At 45.1% G+C, this 18,838-nt stretch overlaps 1 protein-coding gene across 1 annotated transcript; it reads left to right on the top strand.

The window, feature by feature from the left end:
* Positions 1 to 7,994: 7,994 nt before the first annotated feature.
* On the top strand, positions 7,995 to 9,974 carry LOC101784039 (B3 domain-containing protein Os03g0120900). The gene is made up of 2 exons (XM_022822750.1): positions 7,995 to 8,115; positions 8,559 to 9,974. Exon 2 carries the CDS (start codon positions 8,634 to 8,636, stop codon positions 9,537 to 9,539), a length of 906 nt encoding a protein of 301 aa, XP_022678485.1. The 5' UTR covers positions 7,995 to 8,115; positions 8,559 to 8,633; the 3' UTR covers positions 9,540 to 9,974.
* The last annotated feature ends 8,864 nt before the right edge of the window (positions 9,975 to 18,838 follow it).

Genomic DNA, 18,838 nt, shown 5'->3' with positions numbered 1-18,838 from the left:
CCGTTGGTGCGTTAAGATATTTCTCCCTTGTTATTTTTTTTCCCTTTGCAAGAGCATAGATATTTTCCCTTGAGCGAGTATTAGGAATACTTTTCACTTCGTTATGGTTTTGCATATTGGCCATTTGGGTTTTTTATTAGCTGTGGAGAAGGTGTTTAGTCTCTTTTAGTTTACTGGAAGAGCATCGAATCATTCCTGTCATAATCGTCCATTTAGTAAGTTCTATGGGAAGTATCACTTGGACATTTTAATCAAGCTCCTAACTTCCAACCATCATAAAGCTGCCTTATACATGATCCATGGGGTAGAAAAGAGAGAGGACATGCATGTGATGGGCAAGGAGGAGTCGATCAGAGTGTGCATCAGATTGCAGAAAGCGATAGAACCAACCCCAACGGTTTTAGCAGGCATGGGCCACAGCCCAGTGGGGCCCACCCAGCAAGCTGCTGGTACATATCTCTGAGATTATTTATCCAGTTTTCCATGGTAAAGACAGTCGATTATCCAGTTTTCCATGAGAGAAAAATTAAAAGGAGCCCGCAACAACATGTGATGAAACACTGAAATATCAATTGCGGCTTGCTAAAAAAAAATTCCCCTTTCTTCTAAAGAGATGGCCGCCAACTGCTGTTATATTAACACTACTTGCTGCACTTCAGATATATCCTTTAGATTCATCGGTTCAAGAATGAAAACTACTTTCATTACCCTAGAGAAAAAAAATCATTTCATTGGTCCAGCATCTTCACTCATACTGCTACTATATATGACTGATACTTTTCATTTGTTCATTTTATGTGCTTCGATCGGCTTAGCTTCTTCTTCATTAGGCAGCTTAATTAGTTTCGTGTCATTTATTTTTTTATCTAATTTATCTTGTGTTTGGGAAAATGGAGATAGAGATCATTTGGCCAAGCTAGCTTTTTTTCAATCTCTCAAGTAGATACTCTCGAAACAACAACTACGGAACAGTAGTACCGAGTGCCTGGACAGATAGTAATGCATGGTTTGGGTGCTCATATACATCTGAAGCACTTAATAATTAACTGGGAATAATAAACATCTGGTAAGGCTATGCTTGGTTGTTAGAGCTTTTTCATGTATCTAACAAGATCTCGAGCCATGCAGTTGATTGGATGAACAACACCTATATCTCCAGCTACTACTCACGCTTTAATTTGGCCTTATTGGTTGACATATGCCATCAAGCAAGGGACTAGTTAGCTGCATGCCCATGCATCCAGTCCAGGGACCAGCTAGCGGTGTTCACATTTGATCTCAAATGGATTGGTAAACAAGAAACATATCAAACAGACCCATGATTAGAGAAGCTAATAATAATCAAGCTCATATACAGATATATAAGTGTTAAAGACATTAATGCATAAGACAATGCCATCTCACCAAAGAATAGTGCATAAGCAGAACTTCACATGAGATTATCATTGATACTCCATCTAGCTACAGCGCAGTTTGGTAAAACTAGCAAAAATATGTTAATTCAGAAATAAAATGCCCAGGAGAGGTCCCCTATTAGCTTACCTTTCACCTGCAAGGCAAGGAATCATCAAACCCCCACAGACCCACACCCTGGCTACCCCTTGATAGGTATTCTCATTGTAAGGACCATCCAAGCGTATTTTTATTTATTCATAGGCAATTCAGATTTCTTTAAAAAATACTAAAAATAACCTACTACAATTTAGTTTAGTTGCCTATACTTTTGCCTGGTCCCCCACATTATAATATATCCATTTGTTGAATGACTATGCATGTTTGATCTCATTAATCCCTTTCACCTTAAATACAATGAGTTGTATACCAATTGATTTATTTCCTTACAAAAAGGATGTGCCAATCAGGTAGTTACAGTAGTTCTATATATTTCAAAGGGGCCAATATAATCTGGCTACAGTTAATCCTTATATAGAGGTTTGAGCTATAGCCAGGATTATATTTGGGCCAATCCTAAAGACTTTGCACAAACTGGCACTGCACAAATGCAGCCTGCCTGCATCCATAGGACAGAACATCTATACCTCACATAAGGATAGTTAAGCATGCGCATACACCCATACATGCATGATAGATGAGCTAGGATAGCCAGGACCCAATCCCAAAGGCGGCCTAGCTAGCTTGGTGATGTTGAGACTTGGAAGGGCCACACCCTCTCCTCTCAAAGAGCATATATAATTGGGGTGGTCCATGGCATATGCATATGCCCTAGAAAAACAACAGAAATGTGCCCCCTCTATTAGCCAAAGATATGTAGTATGTGAGGGAGGGAGGAGGGTGTAATCCTAATCAATATCTTGTCCATGCTTGCATGCCACCATAACGCATGTGCACTGTACCATTCCATTGCTCCCCTTCCTCACTCACTCCCTTCACCGGTCACGCTCTGTCTCAAGCGTCCGGTCCCCTCGCCTCTATTACATTACACGCACATATACATAGCTCTCCCCCCACCATAACCTCCAGCCATGGCCATGGCGAGCCATTGTCGCCGTGACGGCACGCATCACGAGGACCCCTCAACAGATGATATCTCTTGCGTGCTAGCTCGTCCTGCAGATTTTTAAAGAGTGAAGATAGAAATTAAAGTTGTATGTTTAGCGGCAAACTACATACAGTGAAGGTTTATCAAAGGTATTAGATGCCATGCTATCTCTCAACGATGATGATTCATGCACCTCAGCTTATCCTCTAATTTTTATTTTTTTTTGCCCTAGTAGTGGTCTAGTGGAGCTACGCAGTGTATACGGGAGTAGGGGCATGGGCCTCTAAATATGTGCACGGTATGTGTCCTTGCAAGCCCTGGGGCCACCACTTGGCCTCCGGGGAAAGGCAAAGCTAGCTAGCTAGCTGATGAGGCATGCTTGTAGAATAAGTTCGATGCAGAATGGGGTAAGCAAAGGCCAGCCGAAAAAAAAACATCTAGGTTTTCCACGTGGTAGTGATGTGATGCTTGCAACAACCGATATTTCCGGAATCAGTAGTATATATGCAGATATTTTTATCCCCAAACCATAATAGTATCACTGATGATAATTGACTAAGCTGTATAATAAACGCTGTAATTAGTGATTGGTAAACATGTGGTGTATTCTGCCGGTCATTAGCTGACAGACATGTCCATGCATCGATACTGATTTACTGAAGCCTTCCCTGTCAAGTGTCATGCATGCACATGCCTGGTATTTGCTCTGATCTGGCCATACTGCTTGAACAGTGGGATTGCCAGTGCTATCAATTAACCCAAAGCTTTTCTAGACACATGTAGCTGTGGCTATACATGGATTTTTTTTTTCATATAAGATGAGACACCATGAAAGGCAAAGGGTTGCAGAGGGCATGCAGATGATGCCTAGCTAAATGCTCCTTTTGGCCATGCAGTGCAATGGAAAGGGCGGAGGGCTACACTACAGAGGCTACAGCTTGATCTCTGCAGCTACTCTGATCTCTCCCTCTCCTCTAGCTTCTCTTCTCTTTTCTGGAGGCCTGCTGGGCTCCCTGCTGTGGCCTGCAAGCAGCTTCTTATCTCATGACTAGCCAGAATGAAAAAGGCTGCAGCTAGCCTTTCATTAATTCTCACCTGCAACTTTCTCTGCTGCCCGTATTGCATTGCCAGCTTGTTACTACACGCAGACGCAGACAATTGTGTGAAACAGGCCTATCGATCGACATCTCTGCCCATCTCCAGCTGCCTCGACTCCTACCCTACATCCCTCTCCTCCCTTAACTATATGCGTCTTTGTGTCTAAGCATTATGATTGCAGGGTGTTGGGGGCCTAGAACTGGTAGCACATGCCTCTAGCTTAGCTTGACCAATATGTTTAAATACTCTCTCTATCTTTGTATATAACAACATATATATATGTGTTAATAAATTGTACATGCACGCCCCTAGCAAGCAAGAGCAGCAGAGTCATACAGCCACGACTCTGCTAATGCATCGAGAGGGGTTTCAACTTGAGCGGATTGGCATGAAGTCAGCTATGAATGGAGAAGCAAATGAGATAAAAAGTGGGGAATCCAATTGACGCGTCATTGTGAGAGGAAATTGCGTCATTGACCTTGTCCATTCATGGAAGAGACTTGTACACTGACCATCGAGTAGTAGTCATACTAAACAATATCTATGCCATGCTTGCTTTGTAACACAAGTTGCATTGTACAATGCTTGGTGTATGGGTAAAAAGTCAATGGACTAGGATGCTGCCTATAGCTGTGCCCTGGTCTTCATGGTGACCACCTCTTGATACATCTCCAGGATCGCCTCTGATGGATCCAAAATCTGCATATCGGAGCATACGTCGCAATCGATCTTTATACAGATCTTATCGACCTGTCATTATCGGAGGCACGCATGCATAACTGTAGTTAACCAGTCAACATAGTGTAGTCCTGCTAGTGAACAACGGAAGTCCATGCATGGTGGAGATGGAAGTAGTGGTACAGGGTTCACATCATGAAGAAATGAACACATCATGGTGTATCTTCTTTAGTAAGTGGTCTAGTTAACCCTCGTTGTCCTAAAGTGTTAGAGCCATCTGAAGAAGACAAACCATATATGAAATATATGACGTTTAGAACAAGCTATTTAGTTCAAGATACACATATGAAACAAGGGAGTGCTTAATTTGCATGGAAATTTAGCACTTGATTAGTGAAATTCATCTGATCAAGGCAATGCATCATGCAAGCCGCCTGAGTGAGCTGAAACATTTTTCATACTGAATTGCTGAACAGAACATACATGGGACATGGCTAATGCATTTGGACCATCATTTTTCAGCGGTAAAAGGATCGTCCTAGCTTTACACCGACTGTACGACATCAGATCGAAAAGCTGGTTAACAGCGAGCACACGTACGATTTGTGCCGTGCGTACCTCCACATACGTACAGAGGCTTCTTTACGCGAACTTCCCGTTGTGAATAACGTATTTCTATCTCAGTTTGGTCAGGTAACAGTGGCAGCCCGTACTCCATACGTGTGTACGCGTACAGACCAAGGGAAACGACTGTATCTGCTGGAGGTTTTCCAGCTCGTTGCATCACGGAGTTGAGGTCAGTTTAACTTTAATAACATGCCGTGTCGTCGATTGATCGAGGAATCTGTACGGTCCCCTGGGCCCTGCAGGCATTGTCTCGGACGGCGAGGATCGCGCGCGCGGGGATCGCGAGTTGGTCAGAGAAATGCCAGAGGTTTACACGAGTCCATGGCAACGAATACTAAATGCAATCTTCTGCTAACCCTCACATGCGCTCGCATTAGTGTATATGCATGCAACGGGCACCCCGTGCTGCTGTACACACGGGTCAACAAATGTGCACAGCCAATCCAAAGAGTGCCATGCTTCGATCAACTTGGGAGGTTTTTGCTAGCTGGGGAACCAGGTGGCAAGAGGGCAACGGAATCTTGGGATTCGCCCATCTTTGACCCATCAAATGGTATCGGCCCCATGCGTGTCACCGCTGGCGGGTTTGTCTCGCCTCACCTCCCGCTCGTCTCAGGTGCGTCGTCGTCGTTCCTCCTCTTCCACTCCGGGGATCAGTGATCGATCGCGCCAACTGTCTTTGCCCCGGCCCATTGATTAGCGGATCTAATTATATATTCACCCATGGAAAACGTTAAGTATTGTCGCAAGCATAATTTTTTCTGAATTTTCCATGCATGGCGTGTCGCCACATGTATGGTTTTAGTACTGCCCTAATTTGGGGCTGCTGGGTTCAGCCGTTCAGGTGAGGGGATGGAAGAGTTTGACTTTTTAGCTTCTCTCATGGGTATTCTTGCTTCCTGGGAACAATGGTTCCAAGCAATGTAATTGCTCGATCGAGATTCAAGAACATGTTCAAACAAGAGGTTTCTATCTGACCTTATTCTTTCAATCAAATTGTTGAATTGCATAACGGAGAAGCCAGGAGAGCAATCAAGGGTAGGCGGCACAAAAGTTATCGACAGATGATGAGGGATATCGATGAACTGGACAAACTTATTAACTACGTGAACAACTATTTATCCCTATTATTGTATTTAGTTTCACCAAATGATACTACGATGATCCTGATCTGGCTTGTGCTTTTTCCGTGTTTGCTTTGGAAGACGGGTACGGAGGAGGCAAGCCAGATTAATAAGGAGTTATCAACTTTAAAGTATCTTTCCTGAGCCTAACAAGCCAACTAATCCTCAAGGCCGCCTCCAATTCTCCCCAAAGTAAACCACAAAAGATAAACATAACCATATTGGCGGCCAAATTGCCATATACATTACCACCCCCTGCCTGCTTTGCCCAGTTAACACCCAACAACATGTGTGTGCGCCATATAAATAAACTAAAATATATACACACGCCGTCTACCGGCAAGTATAGCTGCACATCGCATCCTATTGTATGCACCACATGTGCATGCGCGTGCGCATAAAATAGGCGCCTCTCTTCTCACTCCTGGGGCCGAATCAGAGACCAGCAGCCATGCCGATGGCCCGATATGCTGACCTCAACTCCCTCTCTCTCCTCTCATCTCTTCTCTTGTGCTACTGCTACCACAACAAACAACACTAGCTGGCCTAGCTTGCAGGCGCATCTGCCAACGAAATTTCTAATATGCCAAGCAGATAACCTGAAATAAGTTCAGGGCCAGTGCGGACTGTATTAAAAAAAAATCGCATCACGGATTCACATCGCAGAGATATTCTATCTGGACGCATACGTGGCTCAGTTATGATTCGCTGAACTCTGTTTAACGTATTCAGGACAAGAGCAACAACAACAACGCAGAGCGTACGATCGATCACTGTGCATCCTGCGACCACCAGCTGCAGGGGGATCGATGCTATGCTAGCTGCACGCAGATTTGCAGTACGACCATCTGATTCACTTCGAATTAAATTTGTGAAGAAAATAAACGGAGGATGCGTGCAGTTTTCAGAGGCAGGAACTGTGCACAGGATGTTTCGAGAGAGTCGTTCGGACTGAGCAACCCAAGCACGCAGTCAAGCACGATGAGATCATCGGCATCCTGAAATGGGCCTGTCCAGTTTATTAATGGGGCAACGTTAGCTAGATAATTAAAATAACAAATTAAGAATATATATGATCTTGCATGCTTCACCACCTGAAAGTGCAAGGAAACTTGAAATGATATAACATAGGTTGACTTGTGTCAACCATGTTTAGTGTACCCTGAACAGGAGCATATAAACAAAGCCGGGCGCAACTAACTTAGTGAGCGATGCAAAATTGTCCGTTACCAGTTTAGCACGCACACTGCATATATTTTCCACTACAAATTAACCTGGAAAAAATAGGCTATTCTTATCGCAGGAATAACACACATCGCAAGATTTAAGTGTAAAACAAAGTGGAGTACTCCTACTTCAAATAAAAGTTTGAGGTAGAGCATGCATCAACTAGAATTACTACTGCTCCCTCCGTCCCACAAAGACTGTTCGTTTAGAAAAATTTAAACAAGATAGTAGTAATGCTAAAAGTTCAAAGTACCCTTAATAACTCTTCTTAATTAGATGGATTACCAAGTAAAATTAATTATACTGCAAGCTTGCAGTAATTGTTGGACCTATTAGCCTTCCTTATTTAGCGAGTTTGGCTCAGACATCGATGGTGGGAGTAAATGATCAATTCATTAAAGGACTAGAATGTATCACGAGCATCTTTGTTAGATTGTTCGAAAGTTATATGGCCAGTACTAAATGAACAGCGTTCGTTAACGGAGGGAGTAGTCGACGCTCCTACCAATCAATAGCATGCTGAAGACTTGCAGGCAACAACTGGCATTTTGGGGCTCATCACCTGCCTAACTCACGTAAAGGCTCCCCCTATAGCATGAGAAGGACAAGCTCACATGAGCTCAACCAGATAATTCGTGGGGCCCACCCTCTCTCTCTCCCCCCTCCCCACTCTCTCTCAAGTCTCATCTCATCCCTTTAAAAAGCAAGCTACTTGTGTATTGTGCCCACCCCCTTTTCCTCCCTCCCTCTATACCTCATGGATACATACATACATATACTCCTACACAGACAGAGAGGTCACTACAACTACAAGCATACATATAAACACGGTGGCCAATTACCTTTGGTGGCAAGCCAAAAGTAAGTATCCATCACCTTCCCCTTTTCCTTTCCCCCACCAAAGAACCTTCATAGTACTGCTACCAGTCATCACATCTCCTAGCTATAGCCAGCCACTTCTTCCTCCTTTCAGTCTTTCCTCCTCCAGTCTCCCTCTTCCTTCCCATCCTCTCCCCTTTGATTTGAGCCCTGAAAAATCCCATAGAAGAACAAGCTAGCTAGCTTGCACACAAACCCTGATTCCTCAATTCATCCCTGGCTAGCTAAGGTAATTCACCAGTAGTCCCCAGGTATCCAAGAAGAAACCAAGAACCAAGCCCTGCAGTTCTAAGTTATCCCAATCCTAAGCCATCCACTTATTATATAAAAGAATCCCCAAAGTCCTATACTAACTATAGTAACAGCGCACCACTGTTTGCCATCCGGTAGCATACCATAAGCTCATAGTATACTACTGGTCAAAGTTCAAGGCAGCAGCGGCAGGAGATATCGGCGTCTACCTACCTCCACGCCTCGATCTCGATCGCTAGCTGGAAGCGATGGAGTTCACCGCCGGCGGCCTGACCCGGCCGGGCGGCGGAGAGGAGCGGACGACGGAGCAGGCGGCGGCGGTGGAGAAGGAGCACATGTTCGACAAGGTGGTGACGCCGAGCGACGTGGGGAAGCTGAACCGGCTGGTGATCCCGAAGCAGCACGCGGAGAAGTACTTCCCCCTGGACGCGGCGGCCAACGAGAAGGGCCTGCTGCTCAGCTTCGAGGACCGCACGGGGAAGCCGTGGCGCTTCCGCTACTCCTACTGGAACAGCAGCCAGAGCTACGTGATGACCAAGGGGTGGAGCCGCTTCGTCAAGGAGAAGCGCCTCGACGCCGGGGACACCGTCTCCTTCGGCCGCGGCGTCGGGGAGGCGGCGAGGGGCAGGCTCTTCATCGACTGGCGCCGCCGACCCGATCCGCCCGTGCAGTACCACCGCCTCCCGCTCCCCTCCATCCCCTACGCGCCGTGGGCGGCGCACGCCGCCGTCGGTGCCAGGACGACGGTGCTCCACCTGCCACCCTCGCCCTCCTCGTTCTACGACTACGACTCCCACCGCCGCTACGCCGGGTACGACGCCTACGGGGCCGGTGGCAGGCAGCTGCTCTTCTACCGGCCGCACCACCAGCAGCATCCGCAGGCCACGATGGTGCTGGACTCCGTGCCGGTGCGGATACCGACGACGCCAAGCCAGCACGCGGAGCCGCCGCCGCCCGTGGCGTCATCGGCCTCGAAGCGGGTGCGGCTGTTCGGTGTGAACCTCGACTGCGCCGCAGGCCCCGAGGAGGAGAGCGGCGGCGGGAGGGCGGCGCCGCCGACGCAGACGACCATGCCGCTGCAGCTGCCGTCGCCGCCCTCATCGTCGTCCTCCTCCTCCGGGAAAGCGAGGTGCTCCTTGAATCTTGACTTGTGAAGGCGGGAGGTCGTGGTCGTACGTACGATACGATCTACTGCTACAGCAGCTACCACTTCCCGGCCACCGCTCAAGGCCCAAATGGTCGTCGTGGAGAGGATCGAGCGAGATCCAAGTAAACAAAGGCGGCGGCGGCCGGTGCAAAGGAATTGCCAGCAGCAATCTTCTTCGTAACCCGTATATAGCTCATCTCTCTCTCAATTTCCTTTAGCAATTTCAGGGCGAGGGGAAACAAGAAAAAATTCAGAAAAAAGCAGCAACAGAAAATTATTTCTTGGTGGTTAATTTCTTGCTTCTCGATTCGCTTTGATTTGATCTCCTCGATCGTGTGCTTAATTATAATTGTGTTATCTCCGGCTGCTCGATCTGATCTTCTTTGCCTGCTGGAGACTAATAATTAGAGAGGAGGGGAGTCAATTTCTTGCATTTCTGAAAGCTAATTGTATAGGAACGAAACACGGTGTGCTCCCCACATATGATAACAATTACTACACTAATATGGGCTGCATGGTATGGAGTAGTAGTATGTGTGTTTTACTGTGCTGCATGCATGTATTGTGCACATGGATTGTTCTTGTTCTTGCTGCTGCGGCTGTGATGTTTGGGCAGGTCAATTGGGGCTCCCCTTCCAAAGCAGCTAAGCTGTAGGGAGGAGAGGGGAGGCAGGTGCCTTTAAAATGTGGGAGATAGGCAGCCAGCCAAGCCAAAGGCCAAAGCCATGCCAGAGCTCAGCTGCCAGCCCCAGCCCTCTCTCTCCCTCTCTCTCTCTAGGACAGGCAGTTATGGGATGAGTGGAGGTCAGATCCTAAATCCTTCTGCTATTCTACACAGGCTGCGCACACTCTATGTTCGTAAGCTTGCTCATCTATCTCTCGTCTCTCCGTCTTTCTCTCTCTGCGCATCTCTCTCTCTCTCTCTCTCTCTCTCTCTCTCTCTCTCTCTCTCTGTACATACTACATACTGTTCCACTTCTTGATTTGGTTTGCGCATTTGTCTCTTGGGCCATCCCTTCTCTGCTGTTTCTGTTGCTGCTGTCTCTTCTGCACCAGCAGTTCTGTCTGCTATACTGTGTGAGGTGTTCATCAGGCATTCAGGCATGCATACGAAACATGAAAGCTAATAATGTCAATATTTGCGTATGGTATCCTGCCTTTCTGCAAGAAAAGCTAAAAAGAAAAAAAAAAGGGGGGGGAAGAAGTGGTGCATTGAAAAGCACACGAGAGATCCTTTTTCCTGCTGGAGTCAGTTTTCCCTCTTGATCTTTTTTGGTGTCAGAGCAAGGAGGATAGAAGAATCGCTACATGCATGGTGATGCATGCTCACTGTGAAATTGCAGACCACATTGCATAGTAGAGCACAATACATTGCATTGTTGTGCATTGCATGAGGCAATAAAAAAGAACTTCACTTTTTTTTTTGAAAGACCAAAGAACTTCACTTGTGGGGAGTCAGACAAGTACTCCATACCAAGTAGTAGTATATATTATTCGAATAACCTTGTTAATCAGGTCTGACTTCTACTCATATAAGTAGCTGTAGTCATTGGTGGGAGATGAGAGAACTTTTCTGCTTTACCCATGCATGAGCTGCAGGCTCTGCCATTGCTCAGTGTTAACGCATTAATTATTAGAACTTAATGCAGGTTAGCTAGCTGTTCCCTAGACCATGGAAGATTTGCAGATAAATTATTGATTCTCTCTTCGGTTATTACGAGTTCAGCCTCCAATGCCTTGTCAGAAAGAAATTCAGTATACGAAATAAATATAGCAGCAGCTTTGATGTCGTGTGTGTTTTCTGTAGCGTACTCCATCTTACTACTGTTGACAGTAATGGGACAATTAACTCTGGTATCAAAAGGACTCAGGACCATGCATGCATGGGGTTCATACTAATAGATCTCTTTAAAGTTTTAGTACTTCTAATTAAACATGAGATCAAGATCATACTTTTAATATAGCAATTAGAAACTCGCTACTGTTTATCCTTCAAATTTCTTTCGGGAGATGCTTTGTTTATTCAGGAGACAAAATTTTATGAAACATGCATGCTGGTTCTTTTATTTGAACTTCCAGTACTTTGTAATGTAATTGGCTCTCTTCTGGTTGTCATATTGCTTTATTTGTTGTTTTCAGTCATTCTGCACTGCATTCATATATCAGCACGTATATAGCTCATATAGTTCGCCTAAATTAAGGTAACTTGTTGACATAGAATTACACATCAACTAATTGATAAGTAACTGTCTCTTTGTTCCTAATATATATACACAGCTTTTGGGGAAGTAGATAATCCTTGCCTTATGCGCTACTGGTAGATAATTAAGCAATGGCAAGTTAAGAACTAACAATTGTGGTGTGTTAGATATAGTCATATATAGTCCTGCAAGATCTTTATAATTTGGTGCATATATGCACAAAAATATAAAGCGCAGCTTACACAATTGTTTTGAGTTCCAGGTGCTATAATCTCAAATGGTGTATATCCTAGTTGCAATGATATCTAGGTTATGGTTTAAGAAGGCTCTATATGGTAAATTATCAAATTTAGACTGCGTGTATTGGTAGCTAGCACTTCGAATTCTTAGTTATCTGCACTTCGGGAACTCAATTTCTTTTCTTAATAAAGAGAAAGAAAAATGTTATTAGCATGGCGATTAATTGTTTATGTTCATGAGTTCTGAAATAGTCTAGGTAATATATCATAGCCATTCTTCATTTCAGGGATCAAACTAGATAGAAAGATGTAAGATGATGAAGCCATGTTTCTCGTAGAATGTTGGTATACTACATACATTACTAAATTTGTTCACAAAATAATGATACATGTTGACCTCCACTGCTCAAACAACTTTGATCAACAAAAATTTAATATTTAGTCGATAATAAAAATGATGTGGCATTCATACTAGTTTTGTTGTAGAAATTAACTTTACAGTATACTTCCAAATTATAGTTCATCACTTCAGCTTTGTCTTAAAGTCAACCTTCTCTTAACTTTTTTATCAAGTTTTATACAAAAATATGTTAACATCTACAATATCAAATAAATGTACCATCCAGATATATTTCGTGGGGTATCTAACTAAACTAGTTTGATGCTATAGATATTTGTATATTTTTTCCATAAAACTTGTCAAACTAGAAAAGTTTGGACAAAACTAAAGTGGCTTGTAGTTTTTCATAATGAATACTGCATATAATTTAAGGGTAATGAGAGTTTTTATCGGTTGTTGCTTATTTGCGGTAAGGATGGCAATTGGAATAACATGCATTTTTGTTTAGAATGTCGTTCCATTTCATGAATGTCAATACATATTTAGTTCCCTTGCATCGACTTAAACCACAAAATTATTTCCTTTTTTATTGATGAGTTGGACTTTTGATTTATAGTGAAATTGGTAGACTCATATATGAAAATATGGAAATACTCACAGTTAGCATGTGCCACAAACACAAGCACATATTAGGGAAAACTGCCAGCATCAAAAGGAATTGAGTTGGGAGTATATAGGGAAAACTGCTAAGACATTGGGGATCGGAACTGCTTGCACTAAAAAGGAACTAGGAATCATCATCCATGAGTTCTTAACAATCTGTTTGGTGTTCACTGTCTCTCGCTCCAATCTTATTAGCATGAGTTTTATTATCAACCTTGAAAAGGTACCAGTAATTATAACCCAAGGGATTATAAAAATTGGTGCGTGCCAGACTCAAATTATATTTTTCTTTCCTTTTCAAGGACTGTATATGAAAGAACCTCGATCTATATACAGCTGGGAATGCGTAGATATGTTATTCGCCCATGTTTTCATATTAGACATGTCAGCATGATTGTGTGATGATATATACGGATCTAGCATGCATCGTTATTTCTCATCATGGGGTATTATATATGAAGCTAGCAAGAGCTTAATAGGAGGAACACGTACAGAAACGTCCTGTTCATGTGAGTTGGGATCTTCTTTCCATCTAATTTTCGATATCAATGTCATGAAAGTGAAGTGTGAATATATAGGGTGAGTATATATAGCTACCTAGCTAGCTAGCCAATGTCCACGAGTGAGACAACGACCTGCTAATCATCCACACGTTTTCAATTCTTTTGCCTTTCTAAAATACTAATCGATGCATACATGGCGATCGCAGGTTCTGCTTGGGAGTCTTATTTACTGTACTTGGAATGCGAACGCGTTCCTTTGAATTCTGTTTCTCAATTTCTCAGAAGCGTTCGTAAAGCTGGACTGTCAATTGTGTGTGCTTATGTGTTCTAGAATTAAGGATATGTGCACGGGTCTCCATTCCAATCGTGTGGCAAAGATCTCACATCGGAATTGATATGACCTACTACTACTGCGACCCGTTAAGAATAATCCATGTGATGCGTCGTCGTTGATAGATGTTGAAACTATTCAGCAGAGAATTGGAGAGAAATGAAGGGGAAATCCCAATTCTAAACACAGGCCCTGTAGGGAAAGATTGATGAGAGAAAGCTAGTCGCAAAGGATCCGATCCGGCCCCAGCATGCAGGTGGTGGATGGGATCATCACCAAGGAGACCATGGCCATACCACACACACACACACACACGGTGCATGGACCATCCTAGCTACGAGATCAGCTAGAATATGGGGAGCACGCTGGGCTAGCGCTAGGAGTACAATACTTCACACACTAGCTACGTGCTGTGGGGCTCACCCTATATATACTAGCTAGGGATCGTCCAATGCAAGAGGCCAAGGCCGATGGGTCGCCTTCCATCTCGCTCGCACACCTTGCGCGCGCCCGACGTACAAGCGACGCCGACGCTGCGACCGCTACCACCAGGCACCAGCAGGGAGCCGGATGCGCTCGGCCGCCGCAGCCCGCCGGTGTCCATCTCCATGCATGTGAGCGCGCGCGCGCGCCTGCGCCAATCATCATATATCTGCTGTTACATCTCTTTCCTGCGGCCTGCGGCGCCGCCTCAGCTGGCCGGGCGCCCATCGTCTGCCAGACCAGAAACCACACCTCTCACCGGCCGGCTCGCCGCCGCCCTCCGTGACAATCACGTACTTACTCCAGTAGCTGTTTCTTTTTTTCGGGATAAGGTACCAATAGCTGTGCGTGTATTGCTGGTAAATTAAAGCTCACGGGGGGTGAAAACCATCGCTTTCTTTTTACTCGCTAAAAGGTGGACCATGTATTACTGTAGACTAGTTGGTATGATTCGGTTCAAAAGCGCTTTAGTTTCGGTACAACCCGTCAAAAAGGACAGGATTTAGAGCTTGGCAACAAAGTTGAGCATGGACAGTCCGGAGCACTGGCTGGCTAGCTGCCAAATAGATAGGCGAAGGAGGTAACGGTGAGAACGGGGTTAAAAGAAACAACCGTGTCTTATTAATTCTATCATTATCCGTCCACACAGTCCACACATCATGCTTTTTCCCGAAGCCCCTTCAACACTACTCCATCCGTTCCAAATTGTAGATTATCTAGGTGTGCATAATAATATCTATGAGCTTAGAAAAGTCAGAATAACCTACAATTTGGAACGGATGGAGTACTTTCTTCTTTCTGTTAAAACCACAACGGATAATAATGAGCTGAATGCTTTACATTTCCTTCCCTCTTCTGGTGTAGTATGTATTTGCATGTCCATCCTGCACTGTCTGGTTGCTTTCGGTTTGGTCTCCATCACGTTCTCCGGCCTGTTCGCTTCAGCTTATTCAGCCGGCTTATCAGCCACCAAACAGTGTTTTCTTCTCACAACAAATTAGCCGTTTCAGCTTTTCAGCCGGCTTATAAGCTGAAGCGAACAGGCTTTTCATCGATGAGCTCATTTGCCGCCCGTGTAACCAGAGCCCCCTGAGAATCATCCAAAACGTGCTCCACCAGCACCATTTTTCTGCAACACATATACGTACACACAAAATGTAATAGTATATCTGCGTAAAAGTTATGTATCTAGAAAATCTAAAATTGACGTGGTAATTTTTAGAGCGAACATGATGTTTTCTTTAACACTACTACTAAAATATTAGGATAATCGACTAGTCAAACAAAGCTGCGCCTGCCTGCCTAAGTAATCAAAGCCTCGTCATTGCACTCTCGAGCACACATCCGTTTTGAGAGCAACATATTTTTCGTGCGGTTGGCTGCTCCATATCATGCATGAACGTGTCACCTGTGCTCGACACACACGTACGCCCGGCCCCTGGGCCTCCTGACATGATTTGCAACTGCATCAAGTATATACGAGAAATGTCTTAACTATTAACACGCACCAATTAAAGCTGTAAAGGCCGCCCAGCTACCTCTGACCATCAACGAAGCTCCACAGTAGCTGAAAACGGCGGGCTAGAAGGACGAAAACTGAGCAGAAACTATTGCATACTGTGCAGTGCGTGTGACGCGTGCCTCTTTTGACAACTACGTACGAACAGCAGCCGGCCGGAGCTGTGGTGTGCAACAGTGGCATTGTAGATCCCAGCAGGCGAGCAAAAGCCAGCTCGCGTACTCGACACAACTGATTAGTTGCATTTACCAATTATATGAATTTAGAGACAAATTAAAACGGAAATCTCTACCATAATCATATGTATTTTTTATTGTTAAGCTGGTCTATATCAAGCTAGATATCAGACTATAATGTTGAGGACACAAGAAAGATAATAGATTTTACAAATTATACATGCATGCATATATACTAGGTTAACTCTGGATCCAATTATAAATATGGACTCTCAGCTCCTTTATATTCTTGTTTTTTTATGCAGTTGTTTTGTTTCTTTCGGTGCATGTATGCCCCCTTTATATCAGTTACCCTTCCTTTTTAGTGAGATGAGCATGAGTTGTATGATCTTGTAATGTCAGCTTTAAGAAATTAATTTGTTTAGATGGGCTTTGTTGGCCTGTTGACTCTTTAAAAAAAGACCGACGGGGTGAAAATCTTTGGAAGAAATTGCGGAGGTCCGTGCTAGTTGGTCCTCGTAGTGGGACCCGTTCTGCAGGCACCAGCAGGCGTGCATGGTGCATTGGCAGTGGGCAGGGCCGGCTGTGTCGGCGCAGGCTCTCATTCCCTGCTCACCTGTGACGCCAATAACTTCGCTGAGCTGGAGTAGTAACAGAAAGCTTATCCGTCCTCCACTCGGTGGGACCAAAACTACCTTCAGGCCCACGCGCCAGTGACTAGTAGGTGCGTACTTTAGTACGCAAGGCCTGTACGCAAGACAAAACTGGGCGCTGCAGGCCAATGGGTAGGACGCAGTGTGATCTTTGTCCTCATCTCCCGCCACTGCATCCGTGGCCCCGTTCAGTTTTGGGACCACACGTCAGTGACCACAGGTTTGGCTCGTCACCCCATGAGACGAAAATTCAAAAGTGCTGTGCACTTTCTGCATGCTTCGTTGCCGCCTTTTTCCCCCGTTCGGTACCTGCTGCTGCATGTGTAGTTTCTTTTTTGTAAGCTGCTGCATGTAGACATGTACTCCTAGTTGACATTGTTGCCCCTCAGTTTTTTTTTAAAAAAACATTGTTGCTCCTCTGTTGTGCTTGGGCATACCCAGCCATTGCGTGATTTGTGCACAGTAGAGCTGATGGCTGCTGAGCTAGTGATACACGACTTATACGAGTACATGTGCGGTGCTGTAGGAATACATGTGCTGGTACGCAAAATCGTACACCTATTTCGTCCTGATTGTTTGGTGTGATATATAGGTCATGAGGCAGCATGCATGTACTCCTGCTGCAATCGTACTACGTGATATACCATCTTGTACGTGCCTGATGCATGTGGTGGAGCATCTGGCAGTTCTGAATGATCTGGTCCTCGGATCCTCCTGTTGCACATTTTAGACATTTACACGAAATTATGAGCTCGTGATTGGACAGTCAAGTGGATCGACGTACACACCGATAGGTGGTGTCCCATATGAGGTCTGCACACTGACCGTTGCGAAATTAAAGGACGGTGGTCTTAATTGCACAAGCAATCCAATTAATGGCGATCACGCACTGCGGTTAATGAAAATCACCATCAAAATCAGCTTTTCATTGGTAGTAGTTCGCAGCTAAGCTAGCAGCTGCTGCTGCTGATGATGCCAAATTTCAACAGAGTACTTGCGCAAAGTTAATCGCTGGTCTTAGGGGGTGTTTGGATACGAGGTGCTAAACTTTAGCAGGGTCACATCGAATATTCAGATGCTAATTAGAAGGACTAAATATGAACTAATTACAAAACTAATTGCACAGATGGAGTCTAATTCGCGAGACGAATCTATTAAGGCTAATTAATCCATCATTAGCAAATGGTTACTGTAGCACCACATTGTCAAATCATGGACTAATTAGGCTTAATAGATTCATCTCGTGAATTAGACTCCATCTGTGCAATTAGTTTTGTAATTAGATTATATTTAATACTCCTAATTAGTATCCAAACATCCGATGTGATAGGTGCTCAAGTTTAGCACGCTGTTCCCAAACACCCCCTTAGGCCTAGAGCCTAGGTATATACTAGCGGATAGACCCAACCCTGTCCGTGCAACTGAAAATCTGGCAGCCACGGCGGGGATATGATAGCTGTTGGCGACATAACATAGCCATAGGCCCCATAGCCACCACGGCGTTTTGTAGCATGGAGATCGAGCTGCTGAGCATGCCCTGCATCGCACGGTCATTAACAATTAATGGCGCGAAAGATACATGTCCGTGAACATGCACGGGCTAGCTAGAGCTAGATACAAAGACACAAACAAGGTCTCTCAGGTCAGGTCAGGGTCAGGCCTACACGATGCAAGCTATGACTGCTACAGTGGCAAGTGCAGACACGTCACCTGGATGGGGCTCTCGGCTCCCGTGCAGGTGCAGGCGGCCGGTCGAAGAACCCGCCGGAGCCTGGCCGGGGTCCGGCTGTCCCGGACGGCCCTGAACAGGGACGTCTCATCGAAAAGACAGCAACGAACGACCGGAAAAGAGGAGCAAAACAAGGCGACGGGACGGCGACGACTTTTGAGAGGGGCAGGGGCGGGCGGCGGATGGATCCCGTCGAGCTGAATAGCTGATGCCTGCCGGGGGCGTGCTGCGACGAAGTGTGTGTTGCAGCTGCTGGCAACCGTCACTTCAGAGCGCGCGCGCTGCTGCAAAAGCCAAAGAGGCGGCGTCGATCATGCCACACGCGGAATCTTATCGCTTTGTTAGTTTACTGCTCACACAAAGTGCCCCTGCTGCCTGCTGCATGAGAAGAGAAGCTGAGAAGCACAGTGAAAGGAGCTAGAATCCAAATCAGAGACTACTACTGCTCCCACGTCGCGTCCATCAGGAA

This window comes from Setaria italica, chromosome IX (assembly GCF_000263155.2).
Source record: "Setaria italica strain Yugu1 chromosome IX, Setaria_italica_v2.0, whole genome shotgun sequence".
NCBI lineage: Eukaryota > Viridiplantae > Streptophyta > Magnoliopsida > Poales > Poaceae > Setaria > Setaria italica.
This window is presented reverse-complemented; position numbering and strand designations above follow the sequence as displayed.